General features: G+C 48.5%; 1 protein-coding gene and 1 long non-coding RNA gene across 2 annotated transcripts; one reads left to right on the top strand and one right to left on the bottom strand.

Moving 5' to 3' along the window:
- Nucleotides 1–500: 500 nt before the first annotated feature.
- SRSF6 (serine and arginine rich splicing factor 6) lies at nt 501–5,283 on the bottom strand. Its single transcript, XM_052790896.1, has 6 exons — nt 5,001–5,283; nt 4,545–4,693; nt 3,005–3,132; nt 2,576–2,784; nt 2,132–2,221; nt 501–2,012 (listed from the first exon to the last, which is right to left on the bottom strand). The coding sequence occupies exons 1-6, from the start codon at nt 5,105–5,107 to the stop codon at nt 1,649–1,651; spliced, it is 1,047 nt and encodes a 348-aa protein (XP_052646856.1). The 5' UTR covers nt 5,108–5,283; the 3' UTR covers nt 501–1,648.
- Nucleotides 5,284–12,661: 7,378 nt separating this feature from the next.
- LOC128143563 (uncharacterized) lies at nt 12,662–15,077 on the top strand. Its single transcript, XR_008235799.1, has 2 exons — nt 12,662–13,049; nt 14,504–15,077. It is a non-coding gene; the product is annotated as an uncharacterized LOC128143563 (long non-coding RNA).
- Nucleotides 15,078–21,374: the final 6,297 nt, after the last annotated feature.

Raw genomic sequence — 21,374 nt, forward strand, 5'->3', positions numbered from 1 at the left:
TAGGAATGTGAGCTTATCGGGCAAAACTAACTTTATTCATCCTGGAATCCCTTCTTGTACTAGCACAGCTACTCATATGCAACAGGCAAAAGCTCAAGCTTACTAGGTATGATCAGAAAATGGCAAGAAACTTGAGTATTAATTTTCAAGAGAACTGTTTAGATCATAAAGCAATTCCAGGAAAGAAAAGTTGGCATCAAATCGCATTTGAACATGCACTTGATGTGCTCCTTGTGCCTGATCGAATTCATCCTAACAGATGTGTAAAATTCTGACCAGTCAGAGGTGCTGCTTTCACATCCAGTCAGGCCTGAAGAAAGGACAATGTATTGGACAAACAGTGCTGGTCTCAAGCACAAAACCAAGTGCATTTCAAGAGCTCCCAAGTCTCTCACTAAAACAAAGTTGTTACTCCAGCAAAAGAGCTAAGTAGGATAAATTGTGATTCCCCCAGCACGAGGCAGAAAAAGAATCCCATTACACTGCAATAAACACAAGAGTTTGAGTCACCAATTTAATTTTATACAAGTCAAACTACACGTTGTATAAAGAGTACAAGGCAGTTCTAATGTTTGCTATTGCATGTTACAAAAATCAATTTAGCTATAAAGGGGAATTTTTGGGATGAGTCCTATTCCACAATTTAAGTGAATTGGCAACTGTGGTTTAGCAAAGCCTTGTTAAGACTAGAACTCTAGCTCAAAGAGATTACATTTCCAATAAAGTTCAGACTTACACACAACAGGATTATAGTTCTCCTAGTCTGAAGCAAAATGTTAACATAAATGAGTCAAAAAGGAGGGAAGACAGTTTTATTTACCTAGTTTTCATATCCAATAGGTATTTAGAGGCTGACAAACCATACAACATACTAGTGACTTGGACCACATCCAAGAGACACATTAGTGTCTGACAACAGTGACACATGATATTCAAGAAAAAGAAGTCAGAAAGCTTTCAAGTTTGAAACATAGGATTTTTCAGCAATACTGTACGATACAGGTTCCAGAGTACCTTTATTACCTTTAATACAGTCACAGTATGGGGGGGGGAATGTTCTTTTGGCAAATTAAGATACAACACAAATGCTCCAACTTGAGTTTATTGCTGGTCTAAAATCTTCCTAGTATTGTTACCAGTTTATATAGTTTGCAGCCTGCTTCCACAAATTAAGATAAACCGGAGAATTATCTGACCTGCCCAGCAAGGCAATCCTGCCTTTGGCAGCAAGCTGTAACCTATTACGCTAATGATACCCATAGTTCTAAAACCATGAAAAAAAAAAAAAGAAAAAATTATACTTTCAAAAAAGCCCAGATTTAAGCCTGTTTATATTCAGTTTATTTTTAATATAAAAACCACTTTGCACTTAAGAGGAGTTAAGTTACTCCTGCGGAAATGCTATAAAATCAAACTTTTAGCTGAATTTCTACAAAAGGGGGACTTTTCCTGCTTTGCACCACCATCCGATCTCGTGTTTTCAAATTTGGGATACAAATTAAACCTTTATGCCTCATTACTTAGTTCTTAGGCCATTCATTCCTGCAAGAGAAAAAACCAACTTCTGAAGTACTAACATAACACTAATGGCCTGACAAGTAGGAAAATGTTCCATAATAGTGTGCAATGTAAGAGGAGAGTTGTAGTCTTAATCTCTTGAACTAGATCTTGATCGTGAGCGAGATTTTGAACGAGATCTGGAGCGGGACCTCGATGCAGCTCTTTTGGGTGGTGACTCTGAACGAGCCTTGGCAGATGGCTGCTGCTGTGGAGAATTGGAACGAGACCTACTCCTTGACCTGGACTTAGACTTAGCATCTCCTTTACCATTTTCTTTGGGAGATCGAGACCTGGACCTGGATCTGGACCGTGACTTCTCAGACTTCTCCTTGGATCTGCTGTGAGAGCGTGAACCCCTGTCAGACTTGGGTTTCGATTTGCTCTTTGATCTAGACTTCCTGCTTTTAGATCTGGAACGTGAGCGGTCTTTGCTTCGTGACCTGGATTTAGATCTTTCAAAAAGAGACAGAGTTTATTCTGCATGAACTCAAGTGTACTTATGGCAGTTTTAAGTATCTATCAATCAATAATTAGCAATTCCCATACTAACAGAAACCAATGCATCACTTACCGTGAACGGCTTTTGGAGACACTACGGGACCTGCTGCGGCTGCTCCTACTTCTACGACTTCTGCTTCTAGACCGTCTTCTAGATCGTGACCTAGAAACATTTAAAATGTAATTTGGCCCTTATTCTTTGCCTGGTGTGCCCTCCTACGCTATCCAAGAGCGAAAAGCTGCTAAAGAGCTTCTCAGAAACAAGCATGGCCACATCAAGATGTACTATTAATCCACCCACATTCAATATATTGTCAATGAATTACATCTGACATTTCACACGTGAAAAACTCTCAAACCTGGCTTTGCTGTATTATGTAAAGTAATTCCTTCCATTCTCAGGCATCACCCTACTCCTGAAATATCAACTGAAGGTAACTATTGCCAGTCAGGCTACCTATACCTATTCTTAGTGTAAGTAGTCTTGATGCAGAGACTGACATGTCCCAAAAGTTACCTTGACCTGCTGCCAGAGTAAGATCGCCTATGGCTTGACCGTGGCTTGTCTTCAACCAGCCTTATCTTCCTTCCGTTTATCTCTGTGCCATCCAGTTTGTCCAGGGCACGCTTCATGTCTGAGTAAGATCGGAACTCAATCACTCCTTCATTTGTACGTTCTTTGTGAGCATCTGCATAGGTTACCTCACCAGCTTGCCTCATGAAATCCTTTAGGGAGTAGATGAAGAGTTACATAAGCATTCCACATGCTTACACTCTGGAAGTACATTAGCTTAAGACAAGTCTGAGCAAATGCAAGAAGCATTAGTTACATGTAAACATTCATGCACAAATACTTCTACCTAAATCAAAATGAACATTGATATTAAGGGAAGTTATTGCTTCCTGCTAGTCACAACAGGCTCTATGATAGAACGTTAATACATACTTTCAAATCCTGCCAACTACAGCGACTGGAAAGGTTTTCAACAATCAGTCTGTACTCTGTACGAACAGGCGGTCCGTATTTATCTCTTCCAGATTGTCTCCGACTGCTATATCCGCCACCACCCCCACCTTTATTGTACAAAGAAATAAAGTTAGATCGTCTCCTAGCATGAAGAAAACTAAATGTTCTGAAAAAGTTAGTTAAACAGTTATATTTACTGGAGTAGGACTTTATTTCTCTAAGCCTCCAATAAACTTTGCAATTTTGCCATAATCTATATTAATGGCAAATCAAACAGACTAAAATCCTACAAGTCTGTGCTCCTAAGATCTGTTAGAGAGTGACTGCTCCTTATTAGATTCACCTTGCTAAGTTTTATTTTACAGAACATTGTAAAATATAAAACTTAACTGATTACATGCATTTCTACATTTTACAAAAACGTTTACTAGTTACACTAAGTACTTACATCACAGTATGAGGTTTTTGGTGGTGGTTTGGCCACAAAACACGCAAGGTAACAGTCACCTAGTTCAGTTTAACCAGTTTTGTCTAACCCTTGGAATCCTCACCATCACCCTGCGTCTAATGGCAAAAGGCTGCTGTCGTCATGGCTTCCGGTAAGGTCAGCCAAAGGGTCATAGGGCAAGGGTCACAGAATGTATGGAAAAGCCATGGCCAATCAGGAAAGGCAGTCATCTTAGCCTCAGTGGACACAGCCTCAGCCCCACTGGTCACTTTTAAATTGAAACATCAAGGACTTGTTAAAAAGTTTGAATTGAACATGCAACAATTTTATACAACATACATTTGATTCTTTTTAAAAAGACAGATACCCACCCCCCCAAACACCACGCTTCTACATTACTGAAAGATGAACCTCAGTACTTTTAATTAACAGTACTAGGCCAGTTAAGCTCTATATAGCTCAGCTCAAGAAGCTATACAAGTTAGCTGAACATAGAAACATTTATAACATCCCCCACTTAGTACAACAGATCACTGCTTGAAAACCGCCCCCCCCGCCATATTCAACTGAAACATTCACATGAAAGTTCACAGCTGAGTGCTTCTACCCCAATTACGCAACGGTATTTATTCATTAACATTAGTGATGGAACATCACCGTTTCGTCTAAATGCTCCCAAGAACACCGGAGCCCTTAAATTAGCAGAGCATATCATTTCTAATTAACGAGAAACCCTTTCTAGATGGCCACAGTTCTGCAGCCAGAATTGCTTCACATATTTGCCCTCCTCGATTTCTTAGGGGGTATCCAAGCGCAGCGCTGGTGCCAAGAAAAACGCCTGCAGCACCAAGTCAGCAGAATAGCTTGCTCCCAGCGATGCACCCGGTATCCCCTACTACCATGCTCGCAGAGATACCGACACCCCACCCCCTCAGCCCCACGGGACTCGGTCCCATCCACTCAATCACCCCCGGCTCTGCCCTGCCAACACAGCCGAGCCGCCTCCCCTCGACTCCTGCCCCTTGCCCGAAGCAGCCTTATAACCACGCAGAAAGATGGGCCCGTACTCACTGCGACTACTGTAGCTGTACCCGTCCCTGTCGCGGCGGGGCCCGCGGGCGTGCTCCACGATCACACGCTCCCCGCACAGATCCTTGCCGTTCAGCTCGTAAACGGCATCGTCGGCGTCTCGGGAGTCCTCGAACTCCACGAAACCGTAACTGGGGGGAGAAGCAAGGCCCCGTCAGCCGCTCGCCCGCGCCTCCCGGGGCAGGGGGGGCCGCGCCGGCCCAGCTGGGACAATAGGAGCCGGCCCCGCCGCAGCGCCCCCGCTCCCCCCCGCGCCGCCGCCATCTTGAGCCCGGCGCCACGCGGCAGCGCGGGCGGGAGCGGCCGACGACATGGTGGGGGCGGGGGGGGGGGGGGGAGGGCGGCGGGCGCGGCCCGCCCGACCCCGGGGACGGCAAAGGGGGGGCGGGGGGCGTCCGCCGGGCGGTGGCGGCCTTTAGGCCGCGGGACGGCGCTCACCCGTTTTTGAGGTCGACCTCGAGCAGGCGGCCATAGCCGCTGAAGAAACGCTGGATGTCCTTCTCCCGGACGTGGTAGCTCAGGCGGCCGATATAGACGCGCGGCATGTCCGCGGCGGAAAGGGGGGGGGAGGGGAAGGGGGAGGGAGAGGAGAAGAAAGAGAAAGGGGAGGAGAGAGAAGGAGAGAGAAAGAGGGAGAGAGAGAGGCGGCGAGAGAGGCGCGGGGAGCGGCGCTGCAGGCCCGCAAGCTGCCACAGCCGCGGCCTGCTCCGCAGCACAATGGCGCCCGCTGCCCGCCGCCGCTTTTATAGCGGGGGCGGGGCCCGCCGGTACGGACGTTACGGCGCAGGCCAGGAGGCAACGTCATCACGCTCTCGCGAGCGGGCGCGGGGGAGGCGGGCAGGGTGGCTAAGCGCATGCGCGGAGCTCTGGGCGTGCGCTGGCGAGGCGACAGCCCGCGCTGCGCACGCGCCGGGTGCTGGCGGGCCCAGGCGACCGGGGCGGGAGGCGCTGCTCTGCGCATGCGCAACGGCACCTCCCGGCGGGTCGCGCAGGACCGGGTCTGGACCGGGTCTGCGCCGGGCAGGCCGAGAGGGCCTGCGGGGCCTGGCCTTCCCCGCACCCTTCAGCCCCACAGTCCCGGCGCCCCCTTTATCGCCGCTGAGGTTGCTGCTGCCCCTCCCCATCCCTGCCCCCGTGGCTGCAGCCCCTCAGCCGCTGCCGCCAGGTGGTGGCGGTTCAGCTCTGTCAGCTCCCAGCGGGCCCGTTTCGCCCAGGTCTGCCTGACGGCTGGACGGGACACGGCTCTGACAGGGAAGGCTGGTGGCAGCGCGTCCGGGCCCGTGGGCCATAGCCCAGGGTCAGTCAGAGCAAAACCCTGGGGCGGGAGATCACCGCCGCGTCCTTAGGCGCCTGGCAGGTCCGTCGCCGCCAGGAAGCCCAGAGATCTCTGTCTATGGAGCTGCTTTCTAGGTAGGGTTACATGGGAGCAATCCTTAATACCAGCCTGAAGTTACTGAGGTCTGTGTCCTGGTTTCCCTTTAATACATGTTCCGAATTAGAAAGGTCCTCCCAATATATTACTAAACCCACTGTTTCAGTCTGCTGGGCTTTACGTTGTAGCACTTATTTCATAGTAATTTGTATATTCGATATAAATGTATATTGTATTCTAATAATGCAACATTTTTATACTGTATACTATGCAATTTAAATATTTGAGGTGAAAAGGCCAAATTTACTCCTACTCCTGGATTTTTCCCAGCTGCATGAAAAGCAGCTCTTTTTCACCTAGTGCTTCAATATTGTGAGCATCAATGTCAGTAATGCAGCCCACCAAAGACACAATAACTGCCTTCAATTTTCGGCATGTTGCCCTGTGTTAATCTGTAACAAAGCGGCTGCTGAGACTGAGTTAAAGAAGTGGGCAAAATCTCTTGAGTCTCATTTTTTTCTCATTTAATAAAAGCTTGATTTGTATAGTACAGCAGACAATGAGTGAACCCTTTCTCTTCTGTTACAGTGGACAGTGCTTGTAACATTTCATGAGTTTGAGTGTATTCTGTCTGCTTTAGAAAGACTTTCGCAGGTAAGTCACAAATTTACAGGCCTGCTGTAGTTTTTTCATAGAATATCACCAGGAGATGTTTTGACTTGTGCATCAATTTAACCATTAGCCAGGTTGTAGTGTTCATCAGCTCTGTGTAGAGAATTCAAAAAGCTTTTCTTTAGTCCTGAATAGCCCGGCACAGAGGGGAACAGTGCAAGATATGGCGTACCTTGCCCTGAGCCTACTGAAATAAAGACTCTCCTGGAAGAGTTGGGATGTATCTCACACTCATCGTCTTCAACTTTCAGCTGTTCTATTTAGAGAACAAGCTCTGAATCACCAGTGCTTTCTCAGAAAGAGGTAAATGGGAAAAGTATTGTAGCTATTTATTGCTAAAATGTAATAGTATCTCTGAGCCTCTCCCATGGACAGCAATACCATTGCACTGTGTTGTATACACAGAACTAAAGCATGGCGCTCTCCTACCAGAAATTTACAATATAAAAAAATCAATTTAAGTCATTTGTGTCATCTTTAAGATAACTGCAGTTTATAATGTCTGATCATAAAGGTCCTCTCCCCGCTACAGCTATATTCTGTTATTTCCCACTCCTGTTCTCGTAAGAGGATTCACTGGCCCAAGTTTTAAAAACCTTGGATGTGAGCATTTATCTGAAATTGTCTGTGCTGGCACCTATGGAGTAGGAGAGCTGCATGCTAAGACTTGCTAGAAACAACCCAATTAGATAGTGCTTGTAAAACATCCTGCGCTTGATTGAAGATAGTGTGTAAGCCTGTACTGAAGTTCAAGGATAAGAAGGATAGCTAAGCCTGTTCTTAAGGGCTTCCCTGCAAGTGGATGGTCTTCAGGATCAGAGCATTAAACAACTGCCTTTTCTGAAAGATCTGCACTTCTGTACTTTCCTCACAGCCCATAAAAGCTGCCCTCTTGTAGGTGATGACACTCATTTCAACGTCTCTGCCTCTTAGCATAAGGAATTTCTTTCCCCCTTCCAACAGGGAAAAATAAATTCTTCATGATAAAAGCGCTGTCCATACATCCTCTGAGCTCTGAGACCTCAGCTGGTGTTTATATCACTGCCTTTTCTTGGGAGAATATTCCCACACAATGCCCTAGAAATGGATGAAAAACAGTCTGTTCAGCTAAGGGCCATATGGAGCATGAATGAGCACCGGCAGTCCCTGCACTTTCTGGCCTGTTTTTACGTATGGAAAGAATTGAGCTTGGGACCTAACCATCCTGAGTGCTGGGATGTCAAGCTGTAGCAAACAAAAGCAAATGAGTGAGTCAGTCCTCCTGTAATGAGACAATCAGACAAACCCACTCCCAAAAGCAGCATCAGGTTGGAAAAAATCCCCAAGGGAGTAAGTGACAAAGCAGCGCAGGAGAGAGGGGTCGGGAAATGGACAAACGGCACTAGGAGTGCATTTGCTGAGTCAGGGGAGTGTTTAGGAAGGGAAAGGAGAGACAGTTGCCTCATTCTGTCTTGCTTGGTCTGGCTTTTTACTAGCGACAATACATCCTGCTGATGAGGCGAGCAGAGCCGCCTGGGCCAGAGGCACTGGGGACCTCCCCAGTTCTGGACCAGTAAAGCACACATGCACAGCAGCTCTCCATTGTACATGTGCTGAACACATCCAGGGACACAGGAGCCATGCAGGTATCTCCACATGTGCAGTGCCCGTTTCTGCAAAGAAGTATTGGTGCCTGCGCCCCATATGCCTTTTAGAAGTATGCAGAGGATGTGACCATATAGGATGTGAAGTTCCATGTTCCATGGGATACTGATACACCACCGCTGGATGGTGTGTCTTTCAGGCTTCCAAGGGCCCCCATTATATATGATGGCCCTCTCTGGGAGGACATCTCAAAGCTCTTGGCAGGTGGCAACAGAGAGACATTTGCTGAGGCCACATAGAAAGTGAGGGAGGGTTCACATTAGGATCTTGCAGCCTTGTTTTGTTTTTCTGTTCCTATACTTGAGGAGGGATAAAGGGTCTCCAAGGTGCCTCCTCACTGGGTGCCATGTTCTGCGTCCCCCTCAAGCCATTTTCAAATCCTTGATTCTCACACCCCTGCCCTTTTTTCACTGTTTGTCCCCCATAATCAGTTACCTGGTTTTCACATTGTTTCTTCTTCCTCTAGCCTTCTCTCACCTTGCGGGGCTTGATGGCTGGGTTAGGACCAGCCAGGTGCCTAGAAGGAGAATGACAAAAACTCCCCCTATTCCAAGGCCATTTAGGGACCTATCTAACCAGCCTTGGCTGTAATTAGAATGGTCTCAGCCCTGTGCTGTCTTCTGCCTTCTCTTATTGTCTGTTGGTAACCCTGGAAGGCAAGAAGTGGCTGTAGAACAGTGACATAGTGACCAGAGATGAACCTCACCTCTTACACAGTTCAAGCAGGCTGGTGGATGTTGCTCAAAGGAGATGCAGGTCAGATCCAATTATCTTCTTCATCCTTTTGGATCAGTGGTCCCAGGCCATTTCCCTGACCTATCTCTGTTGTGTCCTATTATTTTTACGCCCTTGACTTAACAGTCCTATTCCTGATGTACATGAGCAAACGCAGCAGCAGGTTCAGCCTCTGAATCAATAGCCTTTCTCACACACAGAGGGACGTGTGTTCCTGAGTCCTGGGAACCCAGGATAAACACCTCAAATGCATTAGTTTTATGGCCTGATCTGCCAAATCAACTGGCGCTGCAGAGCTGGAAATTGCAACTCTGTAGTTCAAAACTTTGGTGCTTTTTCCTGGGTGCTTAAGACAATGAGAGAAATGGAGAAAGAAGTATTACAGGCTTTTCATACCACTTCCACAGTGGAAGGTCGGAGGAATGTCATAAGAAGAAATTACAATTGATCTTTTTTCCTCCTAAGGGCAAAAGGCTCTAATCTCTCGGTACAAAGGTTTGAAGTCTGTAATTAATCATAGTCTGTGAGATGCGAAGCAGAGGTCTGGTAACCTTTTATGGGTCTTTTATTGTTAGTCCAATAAAAGTATCACATGTAATTTGTCTGTCTTGCTGAGGGCTAATATTTGGCTAGTGATTATTTTTTATAATCTGTTGTCAGAGGAGCCCTCAGTGTGAAATTCATGTTCTTTCTCCAGTCTTGCCAGCAGTGGGTATGGCCATATGTGAGTGTCTCATGAAAACAGTATAAAATATGCATATCATGAATTTATTATGCACCAGCTGTTTGTTGCAAGACTGGCGTCTCAGGGTGCTGCTGTCAAGTGTCTGACTGTTTCTGTTACACTTCCCTCTCCCATCACCTCGTCCTCGTCACATCTCTCTGACAGGAGAACTCAGTTCTGAACCCGGGTGCTGCTCAAGAGGCAAAATGGGCAGGCTGGCTGGTTTTCTCATGTTTTCCCATAGCTCCTTTGTGTGAATCCTATAGGCACCGACACTGCAGGGCTAGTCTGGATTCACATGCAAAACGTGGGCAAATTCAGTTCAGGTCTTTGGCAGGTGTATCTAGGTACTGTGATCATTGGGTATTTCGCTGCCGTGATCATACCCGTCATCACTGGGTATTTGGTGGCGGACATACCTGCATCATTTTGTTCATGGGGAATGGAGGCTTAGGGAGTGTTACAGATGCATGCACACTCAAATCCAACGTGTTAAAGCTCAGATTTATTCTTCAGTAAAAAGTTAGTTAGAACTCCAGTAACAGTAGTGAACTACAGGCTCAATGGTGTAAGGGGAATTAGTACTACACGGGTGACTTAAGAATCCTTGAGATTTAAAAGTGATGACTCAAAATGCACATATCACTCACCTAAAAGCTGAGGGCTCTCTCCCTTGAGGAGTTACCTCGGATGGTGCCCTGACCTGAGGGGCTGTCCCCAACTGTAGACCTGCTGCTCTGAGGAGGACTGATTCCAACATGTCCTCTGGCGGGACCCTGTTTATACCCCTGTCGAATCTGACCTGTGGTCATTTAATCCCTATTGGCCAAGAAGGTCACCTCAGTGTACCTGGCGCGTCTCGATTGGCCAGTTCAGATTTCAAACTGCGGCCTCCAGGGTTTAGGGGTTTTTTTTTCCCTCTTCTCCCTGCCTGGAGAAGTTTCATTTCTGGCTGGGAGGTGGGGGGGGAGTGTACTGCCACAGCGAGACCAGCGCATGTGAGGTCTTCTCGTGGCTGTCTGGCAGGCCCTGCCTACAAGGGGCCCTTCTTCTCACACATGGCTCCTCCTTCCCAAAATTCAGGTCAAGGAGCATTGCAGGAGATAAAGTTCTCTTCCATAGGATGAGATGGGGGGGAGAAAGCAAACTGACATAGAAGTGCTGTCTCAGAGACAGGCCACTGCAAATCAGCATGCTTTAAATGGATGGTTTCCTATGGATTTTTAGTCCTCCAGCTGCACCAACCTGTTAAAACATGAGAGTTTCAAAAGCTATCACCATCCAGTTACAGCACAAACTCAAAAATGTCTCTGAGCCAAGGCATGGGAGATTTTAACAGCTCCCAGGAGCTGTTGTTCAAGGAGCTCATTCATCTGTTGTGCCTTAGCAGCTCTTTCGGAGCCACTATGCTAGGTCAGCCCAGCCACTGACTCATGAGCATCAGTATGGGCTTTGGACCAAAATGGGACCTCCTGACACATATTTAGAGAACTGCTGAACTGACTGTGACTGTTCCTGTGCACATGTGGCTAGGATTTGACTTTTTTCTATTGCTTTTTTTGCAATATGTGAGTGAATGTGTCCTTATATGCCTTGCGGGTCCTCTGGGCATAGACTTTGAAGCACCAAGTTCAGGACAGCAGCCAAGCACAGATGCACATGGGCTTTAGTGGCTTTCAGTCTCTTGTTCCCTCTTCTGCAAATGCGTTTCATTCCCCTATGGACCCTCCGTCTGAGGAGGGGCACCCAGCATGGGTCTGAATGGGTGTTTATACAGATAGGACATACACATACAGGGAGAAATGGGTATTCTTGGGCTGTGAAAGTGTCTGTTCTTCTCCCCAGTAGCACTGGCTGATGTTATGTGGACTATTGCATCTCCTACATGGTCATAGACTCCAGCAAAAATTCCTTCTCCATTCCAGGTAGAGGTCCTGCCTGCCCCTGAGGAAGGTCACAGGAGGAATGCTATCCGTTCTGTGCCCAGACAAAGCACTAACTATACTCTGAACCCAAATTTCTTGTATTATTCAATTTGGGGACTGTATATAAAGGCTTGTCATTTCAGCTCATCCTATGTATATTTATATAAAATCAATTGATCTCTATATATGAAATGCCTAGATATAGCTGGCACACTGCTGGGTTAATAACATGTTGTGCTGGTTTTGGCTGGGATAGAGTTAATTTTCTTCATAGTAGCGTGTATGGGGCTATGGTCTGGATTTGTGCTGGAAACAGTGTTGATAACACAGGGATAATACAGGGATGTTTTCGTTGCTGCTGAGCAGTGCTTACACAGAGTCAAGGCCTTTTCTGCCTCTCACCCCATCCCACCAGCGAGGAGACTGGGGGTGCACAAGAAGTTGGGAGGGAACACAGCCAGTACAGCTGACCCCAACTGACCCAAGGCATATTCCAGACCATATGATGTTATGCTCAGCATATAAAGCTGGGGGAAGAAGAAGGAAGGGGAGGATGTTCGGAGTGGTGGCCTTTGTCTTCCCAAGTCACCGTTAGGTGTGATGGAGCCCTGCTTTCCTGGAGATGGCTGAACACCTGCCTGCCCATGGGAAGTGGGGAATTAATTCCTTATTTTGCTTTGCTTGTGTGCGCGGCTTTTGCGTTACGTATTAAACTGTCTTTGTCTCAACCCACGAGTTTTCTCACTTTTACTCTTCTGATTCTCTCCCCCATCACACCTGGGGGGACTGAGCGAGCAGCTGTGTGGGGCTTAGTTGCTGGCTGGGGTTAAACCATGACAGTCCTTTTCGGCGCTCAATGTGGGGTATGAAGAGTTTGAGATAATGACATGTTTGGCTGGAATGTGCTAGATCGAATTTGTAGCTGTTATTGCTGTTTAGCTTTTAATTGGCAGGCTCCTGTGCTTGCCATGGGGCTTGCTTGCCTCACTGTATATTAGAGCCTAGTGCTCTTTAGTGGCTGCTTTTTGCTTTTGCTGCTTGCTGTACTGCTGTAGTGTTTATCGTCTGACTCCGCTGCGCCTGGGAACATTTTGATAACAGCAATGGCGATGTGCCTGGGCTGGCAGATGGCCAGGGCATGGCTGCTGTTTCTGTGCTGCTGTACTGGATGGGCTGGAACTCCATTGTGAACTGGAGTTGAAGGGACCGTGATCTGCGGAGGAGTCCACGCGGGAGCAGGACACCCCAAAGTGTCTGTGGCCATTGATAGGCCCACACCAGAGCAGGTACATCTCGAAGTGTCTTTGGCCATGGTTATGTCTGTGCAGCAGGAAGTATACCTCTGAAGGGACTGTGGCCCAAGGATAAGTATACCTTGAAGCAGCTGTGGCTGTGGATAAGTCTATGCACAGCAGGTAAGTCTCCCCCATGTCACTGCAGGGGAGTGAGCGAGCAGCTGTGTGGGGCTTAGTTGCCAGCTGGGGTTAAACCACGACACACGTCACAGAATGCATGTGAAACCTTTGGCTGAGCTTAGACTAAAAAACCTCCTATCTGGGATGTCTTCAGGCCTGAGTCCCCAACCTATGCTGCCTTAGGAGAATACAGAAGAGGAGTGATTTTTTTTTTTTTTTAAATATGCCTCCTATCCAGCTCTTCTAGATATCCAGAAATGTAGAAGAGCAGGGCAAGGATTACCAGTTTATTTTTCTTTCAGTGATTCTCCTGATGAAAATCTCCAATTTGATCCTGTCCCCTCCCAGGCAGAACAGGGCCAAGGGGATGTTAGCACGGACTCCAGTCTGGCTGGCTGTAGGGCCGGTGGAGATCTTCCACATTGGGAAATTTTGATGAAGTTATTCTTCTTTCACTGGCATTTTCATTTTAAAAACACGTTGGGTTTTTTTCTTTCCTGCCAGCCCTCGTTCCTGCCAACTGCTGCGATTCTCTGCCACATTATTTAGCCACCGTACTGATTGCCCAGCAGAGGGGTGTAGAAACCAATATACAGACAGAAAACTCACTCCCATTTCCCCCATTTTGCCATCCAGCTCTCTGGCAGGCAGCTCCTGCCCTCATCTCAGCAACGTGAGCTGTGGCAGCCTCAGGGCTGAGGACCACGGACTCGCAGGACCCCAGGGGACTCGTCCGCTGAGCCACAGTGCTTGAGCCAGCCCTGCTGCCCCCCAGGCAGCCATGGGCTGGGGAATGGAGGTGGCAGGGGAAGAGAGAAGGCAGGGAAAGGAGGGTGATGGAGGAGGTGAGAAGAAGGCTGCCAAGCCACCCAGGAGCTTGCGGTGCTACGAACCAGTACCACTGACTTGCTCTGGGTACAGTGCTGGGGACATGCCTTGCCCATCACTCCTGTGCTGCAGGCAGTGCACGGAGGAGACACAAGCCTGCCGTCTGCCAGCATGAGGGTTTCTGGCCGAGGGCATGAGGTGAAGGAAACCCCCAGGAGTGCTCTGCTGCTGTGTGAAGTCAAGGCAGGCTGTTTCAGGGGCTGACAGCGGTTCCAGCCTTTCCTGGCTTTATTTGCTTGGAGTGGTGTGGGCTGGACGCCTTCAAGAGCTGAGAAAAGCTGCCATCCCTATCCGTGTGTGGGCAGGCCAGCAAGCTTGAGGCAAGGTGTGTCGTATCTCTCAGGAGCTCTGGCTGTCCTTTGACCCCACTGGTGACTGGAGTGGGTCGTGACTTGCTTGCAAGTGGTAGCGGTGCTTTGCCTCATCTCCTTTCCACCTTTGCATTCATGGCTGGCTGCAGGCTGCTCTGCCACTCAGACAGCTTCCTGTGATGTGTGTTTTCCTAACGAGGCACTTTGGGGCCTTCAAATTATATCCAAATTTCCTTCTCTCCATCTGCTTTCCAGCCTCTGTCCATCTGCTCTTAGTTCACATCAGGCCTGGCTGAAATTTGTCACCGTGGGATGGTTCTTCGGAGGTGCAGTGCAAGGATCCGGCTGGGATGCCCTGATAAGCGCTCGCCTGCCTATCCCTGATGCTGCTGGTGCCACCTGCCAGATCTGTGACCAGGATGACTATTGCTGCCTGGCCACTGCTACGCAGGCAGGGTCTGCCCACACCCAGCCCTGCCTGTCCCTGCAGGCAGTCACTGTGTCCCCATCCTTGAGATGTGGGCAGCACTGCAGCCCCATGGAAGGGCTCGTGCCCTGCTCTTCCATTCACCCTCGTATGTGGCAGAGATAAGGATGCCAGCCACCGGCGTGGAGGGATCTCAGCATAGGGGCTGGAAAGAGCCTGGTGCAGGCATAGATTTGCAGGTGGGTGGGGGTGGGGCTCCAAAACCTCAAGTCTGGTGTGAGAACGGTGATTTGCTGAGTCCCTCTGCATGCCATCCTGGGGGGCTTTTATCCCCTTCTCCAGCTGTTCTCCTTCCTCCTGGGGTTCAGCACTTTTTATTCTGAATAAAAAGCAGAAATCCTCTGGACTCCAGGAGCTGAATGAGTGGAGGGACTTTGCAGCACTGTGGCAGAAGTGTTGACTCATTAAACTGATGTCACAGAAAATGCTCTTTGCATTAAGGAGATTAATCACAGCTTTCTTTTTTTTTTAAAAAAAAGAACTCTTTAACTTATGTGAATCCTTCCCTATGCTGCCCGTGATACTTGGCCTCCTTGGCTCAGGCTGAAACTTATTTAGCATTAAAAATCCCATGCCCAACAGTATTAATAAAACCTAAACCCTTATGGGCTGGAAATTCAAAGAGATGATCTCTCTAAGAGAAGCAACCTGTCAGAGCTCCTTCCAAACCACAGGGAAGGAACAGGGTTTGCAACAGGGGGAGCATGAATAAAAATGTTTCTGGAAGGAAATGGAGGGTTAAGGCTTGACAGAAAAATGCCTGACCTGCTAGTGCAGCCGTCATAGAAAGGGTGGCATGTGGAGGTCGTGCACATGCCCTTCGGTCTGCCAGACTGTGCCGGCCTGGTGGGTGAGAAGCTCTCCTTGGGATGCCGGCAGGGATTTCAGCTGGAGTGCCATGATGAAGCCAAGGAGGACAGTGGGACCCTGCTGTCAGAGGCTCTGGAGAAGTATGGAGGAGCCCCAGCTCCAGGAGATCTGGTGAGCAGAGCAGAGGTGTTGGGGAAGAGCAGCAGGAAACGTGATGGTGGTGGATGCGGTGATGCCACCCCTACAAAACAGGGCTGGTGGGCAAATGGAGGCATCCTGGTACACGGGAGCAGGGCTGGGCTCGGCAATGGCTTTTAGGCAATGGCCCTTTACTGTCCAGGGAGGGGAAAAGTAATTAATTCACTCTGGTAGGACCTCAGAGCATTTCTGTTGAGTCAAGAGATGAGCCAATGCTCAACTGTTTATCCTGAAAGCCAAATATCTAATGAATGATACAAGACTTTCACACATGTTGCAAGGATAAACATTATCAAATAATTTATTCTTAGATCTTTATACATGAGCAGAGATAGAGATTTATTCTCAGCAGTGCCACAAAGGTTATATCTTTGGACTTTGAATTAAGATGTCTTGAGTTTATTTTTCTCTGCCACAGCTTTACGTGATCAGATTTGAGAGTTAACCTGGTAAATCCAGCAAAACATCTCTGGGCTATGCCATGTGTGTGAGAGAGAGAGATTTAATACCACACGTAACTAAATGGAAGAATGACTCTGGTGCAGGTAACTGCTTGCACAATTGGGCAGTCTTTTGTGTTGTGCTTAAAGAGCCTGGGATGGAAGGTGCTACTGAAATGAGAACATTTTTGTACCTTTTAAATGACACAGAGTAGGAGATCAGCGTTTGTGGATTTTTCAAGAAAAGGTAACGTCCGTAAGAATAGTTCATTAATTTGCCTCTCCCCAAATTTTATTGAGTTGGTGTTTTTTTAGTTTCCTTCCATTTTGAAGGCATTACAGATTTTCATATAAAAAAAAGATTTTCATTCATGGCTTAATTTTACCCTTTTCCCATGACTTGCTGGCTTGCTGACAAGCCTATTTATAAGAATGGTTTAGTTTTCACTGAGTACAAACCCAGGTAGAAGATAGTTTGGGAGTCATTTAGTAAGATAAATAATTTTTTTTTCTCATTTCAGTAAATTCTAAAATGCATCCATTGTTCCAGAAAAATAAAAACTGGGTTATCAACCATGCCTGTAGCATTTGCCACGTGGTATGAAGACATTGGAGCTGGCTACACTCCTGGCACCGTGGTGATGGCTGCATACAGCAGCGCAGAGAGCTTGCCCAGGCTCCTCAGGGCCACGGGCAGCAGATCTGTGGGTTTCAGCTGAAACCAGGTGTGGATCTGAGACATTCCATGAGACGACACAGGGGATCTTGAAAGGCTTTTGCTATCACTACGGTGACCTCACCATATGTTATATCTGTGGTGGTGTGGGTATTGTGCAGGGATTTTCCCAATGCCTCCAGCATCCAATCCTGCTCCAGGAGGGAGCTGTCATAAGCTGGGCTGAGCTTTGGAGCACGATATCCCACAGTCCTCTCAATTGGGGCATTGCATTGGTGATCACCACGAGACCCCCCGGAAAGGCCTGATTACCAGGGGCAGAGACACAATGTTTTAAAGAAGTCAGTATCTTTATCAGGGAATTGACCCACCAACCACTTCTGAAAGCTTCTTAAATGGCTTGTTTTCCACCTCTGTGTAGTAGTCCTTGGGAATGAAGCCTTGAGCAGCTAATAAGAGATTTAGGTGCAACTTGGCCAGCTGAATCTGAGCCTTCAAGTCCTTACAGCAAGTCTGACCTCCCAGGATGTACTTAAAGTTGCCCTAGGCCAGACCTTAATGCAGCCCCTGGCTTATAGTCCCTGTATGAAACACGCTGCACAGATGGATACAGCCAGGCAGATACAGGGACATAAAGAGAAAAGGAGAGTGCGCAGGGTGAGAAGTGATGGTATTAGAGCTGAAGACACATTAAGCTGTAGGGACTGCAGAAAAGAAGTTCATTTGCTGACAATGAACAGCATTGATTTTCCCAGGTGACTGAAAAAAGCAGGGAGACCAGAGTAGCTCCAGCACTCATGTCCTTAGTACCAAGCAGATAGGACCTGTTAGGGGAGCCTTTGGTCCCTCTAGCCACCAGCTGGCTGGTGCTGACCCCAGAACATCTCCAAGTCTTTGAAGAGGTAGCAGCACATTTTAGAGAAGCATGTTTCTCACAAGTAAAAAGAAAGCAAGACAGGGTAACAGCCAGAAGAGTGACAGTCTAGGACCTCACCTGTTCAGGATTCATGGATAGCCAGGCTTGTGACCTCCTGAGCATCTTTCCTACATCGTTGCTGCCTGAGGTGTATGCTGAGGAGAGGAGGAGACATTGGAAAGTCCACTGGTGAGCATGATGGGCATGGAAGGCCACTGCCATGCAGAGCTTCCCATGGGACTGAGGGGACTGTAGCATCCCAAAACCCTGCTGGGCTGGAGCTACAGCAAGGAGCAGGTCTGAGCAGCAGACAAAAATACAATGGACACAAGGGAGGGATTTGCCTTTTCCACAAACGAGGCAGGAGAATAAGAACCAGGGAAATAAATACTTTCCCCTCATCCAGGAAAAGGGATAAAACTTGATGCATTTCTGCCTGCCATGTGCTTTAGGAGCCTTTGATGGCATACCCCCATGAGTGGGGTTTGCTTTTGCTCTGAAGGTCTGCAGGTTGAAAAGAGCATCCTGGCTCACTGGGACTAGGGCAAAGCCAATAGGCCTCATTAATAAAACAAGGATGGTGGAAGGAGAGCGAGCTGCACATGGTGGGAGAGAGGATAGGTGGCACACGGGCGCTGTATGGCATCTGATGGGATGGGATCAGCCAAACATGCAGTCCTGATCTCATCCCAGACACTCACTGCTGACTCCACTGCAGGTGATGCAGAAGGTCCTGTTGGGTCTGTGCTGGGGGCACTGAGATGGAGTCAGAGGGAGAGAGAAGTCCAGACACCTCAGCAAGATCCCAGGTTGTCATGTGGGTGTCAGCGAAGTCTGGTGCTAATGATCCCTTTGCCTTCCTGCAGCAGAGGTGGACACAGCCTGCTTGGTGCTGGCAGTGGATGGTGGATCGTGCACCAGAATGCTCCTAGCACAGCACCCTGGGTCTTGTGCCTCCATGTCCATGCATGTGAGTGCTTTTCCTGCTGCAGAAAGCAGGTCTAGGACCCCTTCTTGTCCTGGATGTGTCTTAGCCTCCCTCTGTGGGCATCCTCGGGATGAGCTTTAAAGGTTGGTCAGATGGCAGGTGTGGGGTGTGCTGAACAGGGTAGGGCTCTGATACCCTGCCCTGAACTGCTGGTCAGCCATTGCTGGGACACTGCAGTCACTGTGCTTCTCCTTTGCATTGCCCAAAGCTTCTGTGCTGTTCCCAGCAGGGCTCAGAGACAGGTTCAGGAGCAGTTTCCCTGCAGTGGGAAAAGAAGCTGTCCTCCTCTCCCAAGTGACTCCGGCCCCAGCAGATGGAATGAAGCCCATGGTGTGCTCCAGACATGCTTACCCACGCTGGCTGGCTGCTGGAGATCTCCACATGCAGGAGAAGCAAGCAGACTTCCAGACCATCCAGGGATGGAGATAAGCCCAGTATACTGCGTATGCTCTCCAGGGCTGCAGCGTGTTTCCCGTTCCCCGGGGAGGCTGCACCCCAGTCCTGCCTGAGCTGTCACTTGCCTTTGCCCTCTGGACCAGTCACAAGCCTGAGTGCTCACTGTTGAATGCAACCCCTCTCTGCAATGGCTCAGTAAAGCTCTTTGGTCAGGGATGAGCACTCACCTAACATCTCACAAGCTGCCACCCGTGGGACCTGGCGGTGCCCAAGTGCAGTCAGTGCTGGGCAGCAGGCAGCTCTCCAATATCCCATGGGCACTCCACAGGGTGAGAGTCCCCTGGGAAGGAAAACCCCCGTGGTGGTAGCCCAGGGTCCTGTGGGTACTGGAAGCGGTGGCCTGCCTTTGCAGCCAAGTGGATGGGCCAAGGGGAGAGGGGTGCTGGGGCAGGAGGTGCTCCCAGGGAAGGTGAAAGGGAGCATAGCACTGCTCCTAACCTTCAGAAATGTCAGTATCAATTCCCTGCTGCAGTGACTGCCAAACAGAGAAAGCAGGAAGAATTAATTGCTGTGTTGTTATTTGAGCTGCGTTAAATTTTCCCTGTGTAGAGACAAAGAAGAGAAATAAACCAACAGCTCAGTCTGTCCCATCCCATTGACACATTCAGTCCTCGCTGTTGTAGCCTGCAGATCCAGCCTCTCAATGGCTGATCACAGTCCAGAGGATTTCCCGGGGCTTAGTCTTGTGGATGGATCACTGGAGACGTCAGCTTCGTTGGGAGTGATTTGGGATCAGGTTAGTTTTTCCAGTCTGCTTTTTGCCTGTTCCTTTCCACACCAAAGAGCTTGTCTGATTGCTAGCATTAGCCTAGCTTTGTATAATCAGCTCTTACCAGAGACCCCGAAGTGCTCATCTGACATCTCACATTCAGCAGCACTTGGAGAAGACAGCGAGGCTGTCATCTGGGAGCATCCCCAGATGAGCTACTTCTCATTGGGCAGAGGTATGAGGACATGCTCTGCTCAGACTCCCCTTTGCCTCTCACCCCTGGATCCACCTAAACCTGCTTCCACAAATCTGGCTAGGACTTGATTCAAAGTACCATTTGCACTGAGCTTGCTGTAGCAAGGGCAAATCAACCATTTTGCACGTCAGGCGTGCAGCGCCGTGTGAGGTGTGAGTGAAGGTAGGAGGAGCTGGGCAGCACTTGGCGCGCATCGGGTGGCTCAGCTGGTGTTCCAGCACTGCAGGGCCAGCTGCAGGCATGCCATCAGACATCTTGCGAGAGCCTGATTTGGAAGTTTAATCCTCTCTCATTAATGTGAAGCCTCAGATAAGCTTTGGTATATTGCAAACAATGGTTAATTTTTTGAAGACCAACTGCCCAGGGGTTGCCGAGGCATAGGACATGGGATACAGCAGCAGCATCTGGCCCAGCAGAGCCAGAGCTGTCATTGCCGCAGATGGTAACTGCTAGTTGTGATGCCCAGCAGAGAGGTGCTCATTGAGCTGCTGCTCACACTTCTTTTTCTCTCATCACATGAGGATCCATTATTTTGGCACATAGCAAGAAGCGATGTTTTCACTTCCTGCCTGACACAAAAGAGGAGGGTTTCCAGTCTTGCTAAGTGAGGGTTGCTCAGCCTGGAGTGCACCAGCTCTGGTGGGTTCCCAAGCAAGTTGTCCCCCACAGAGTCCTCATATCACTGCACTGGGGTGCTGCACCCTCCCAGCCCTGGTGCAATGACTTTGTCAGCTCCGTAATGCTGGGACTCTGCTGGGCCTTTCTGCTTTGCTCAGCGGCTCAGGCACTGATGCTGAGTTGCTGGGTGCTTCCTTCATCCAGCCAATGTCCTCTGGTCCTCCTACACTGAGGGACTGCATGGTGGTTAGTGCTCCAGCATCTACCTCTTGGGTTTCTCTGAATTATGCAAAGTTAGCACAAAATGATCAAAGCAGCCAGTCAAAACTCTCTGTTTTTCCCTTCAGATTATTGGTGGCAGAGAGTTTGATCACTTTCAAGGCAAGAGCTAATTAGCAACTAACTGAATTAAGTAGAAGGTGCAGCATATGAACTGACTTTTTGCTGCTTTTGTGGCTGTTGTGAAGATTACTCATACCAATGAAATAACTGTTTCCATAGCAACTAATGTACTTAGTAGGGAAAGAATTGGAGACACAAATAACAAAGACAAAGGCCAAATCTATAATGCT

The sequence above is a fragment of the Harpia harpyja genome, chromosome 1 (genome assembly GCF_026419915.1).
Source record: "Harpia harpyja isolate bHarHar1 chromosome 1, bHarHar1 primary haplotype, whole genome shotgun sequence".
NCBI lineage: Eukaryota > Metazoa > Chordata > Aves > Accipitriformes > Accipitridae > Harpia > Harpia harpyja.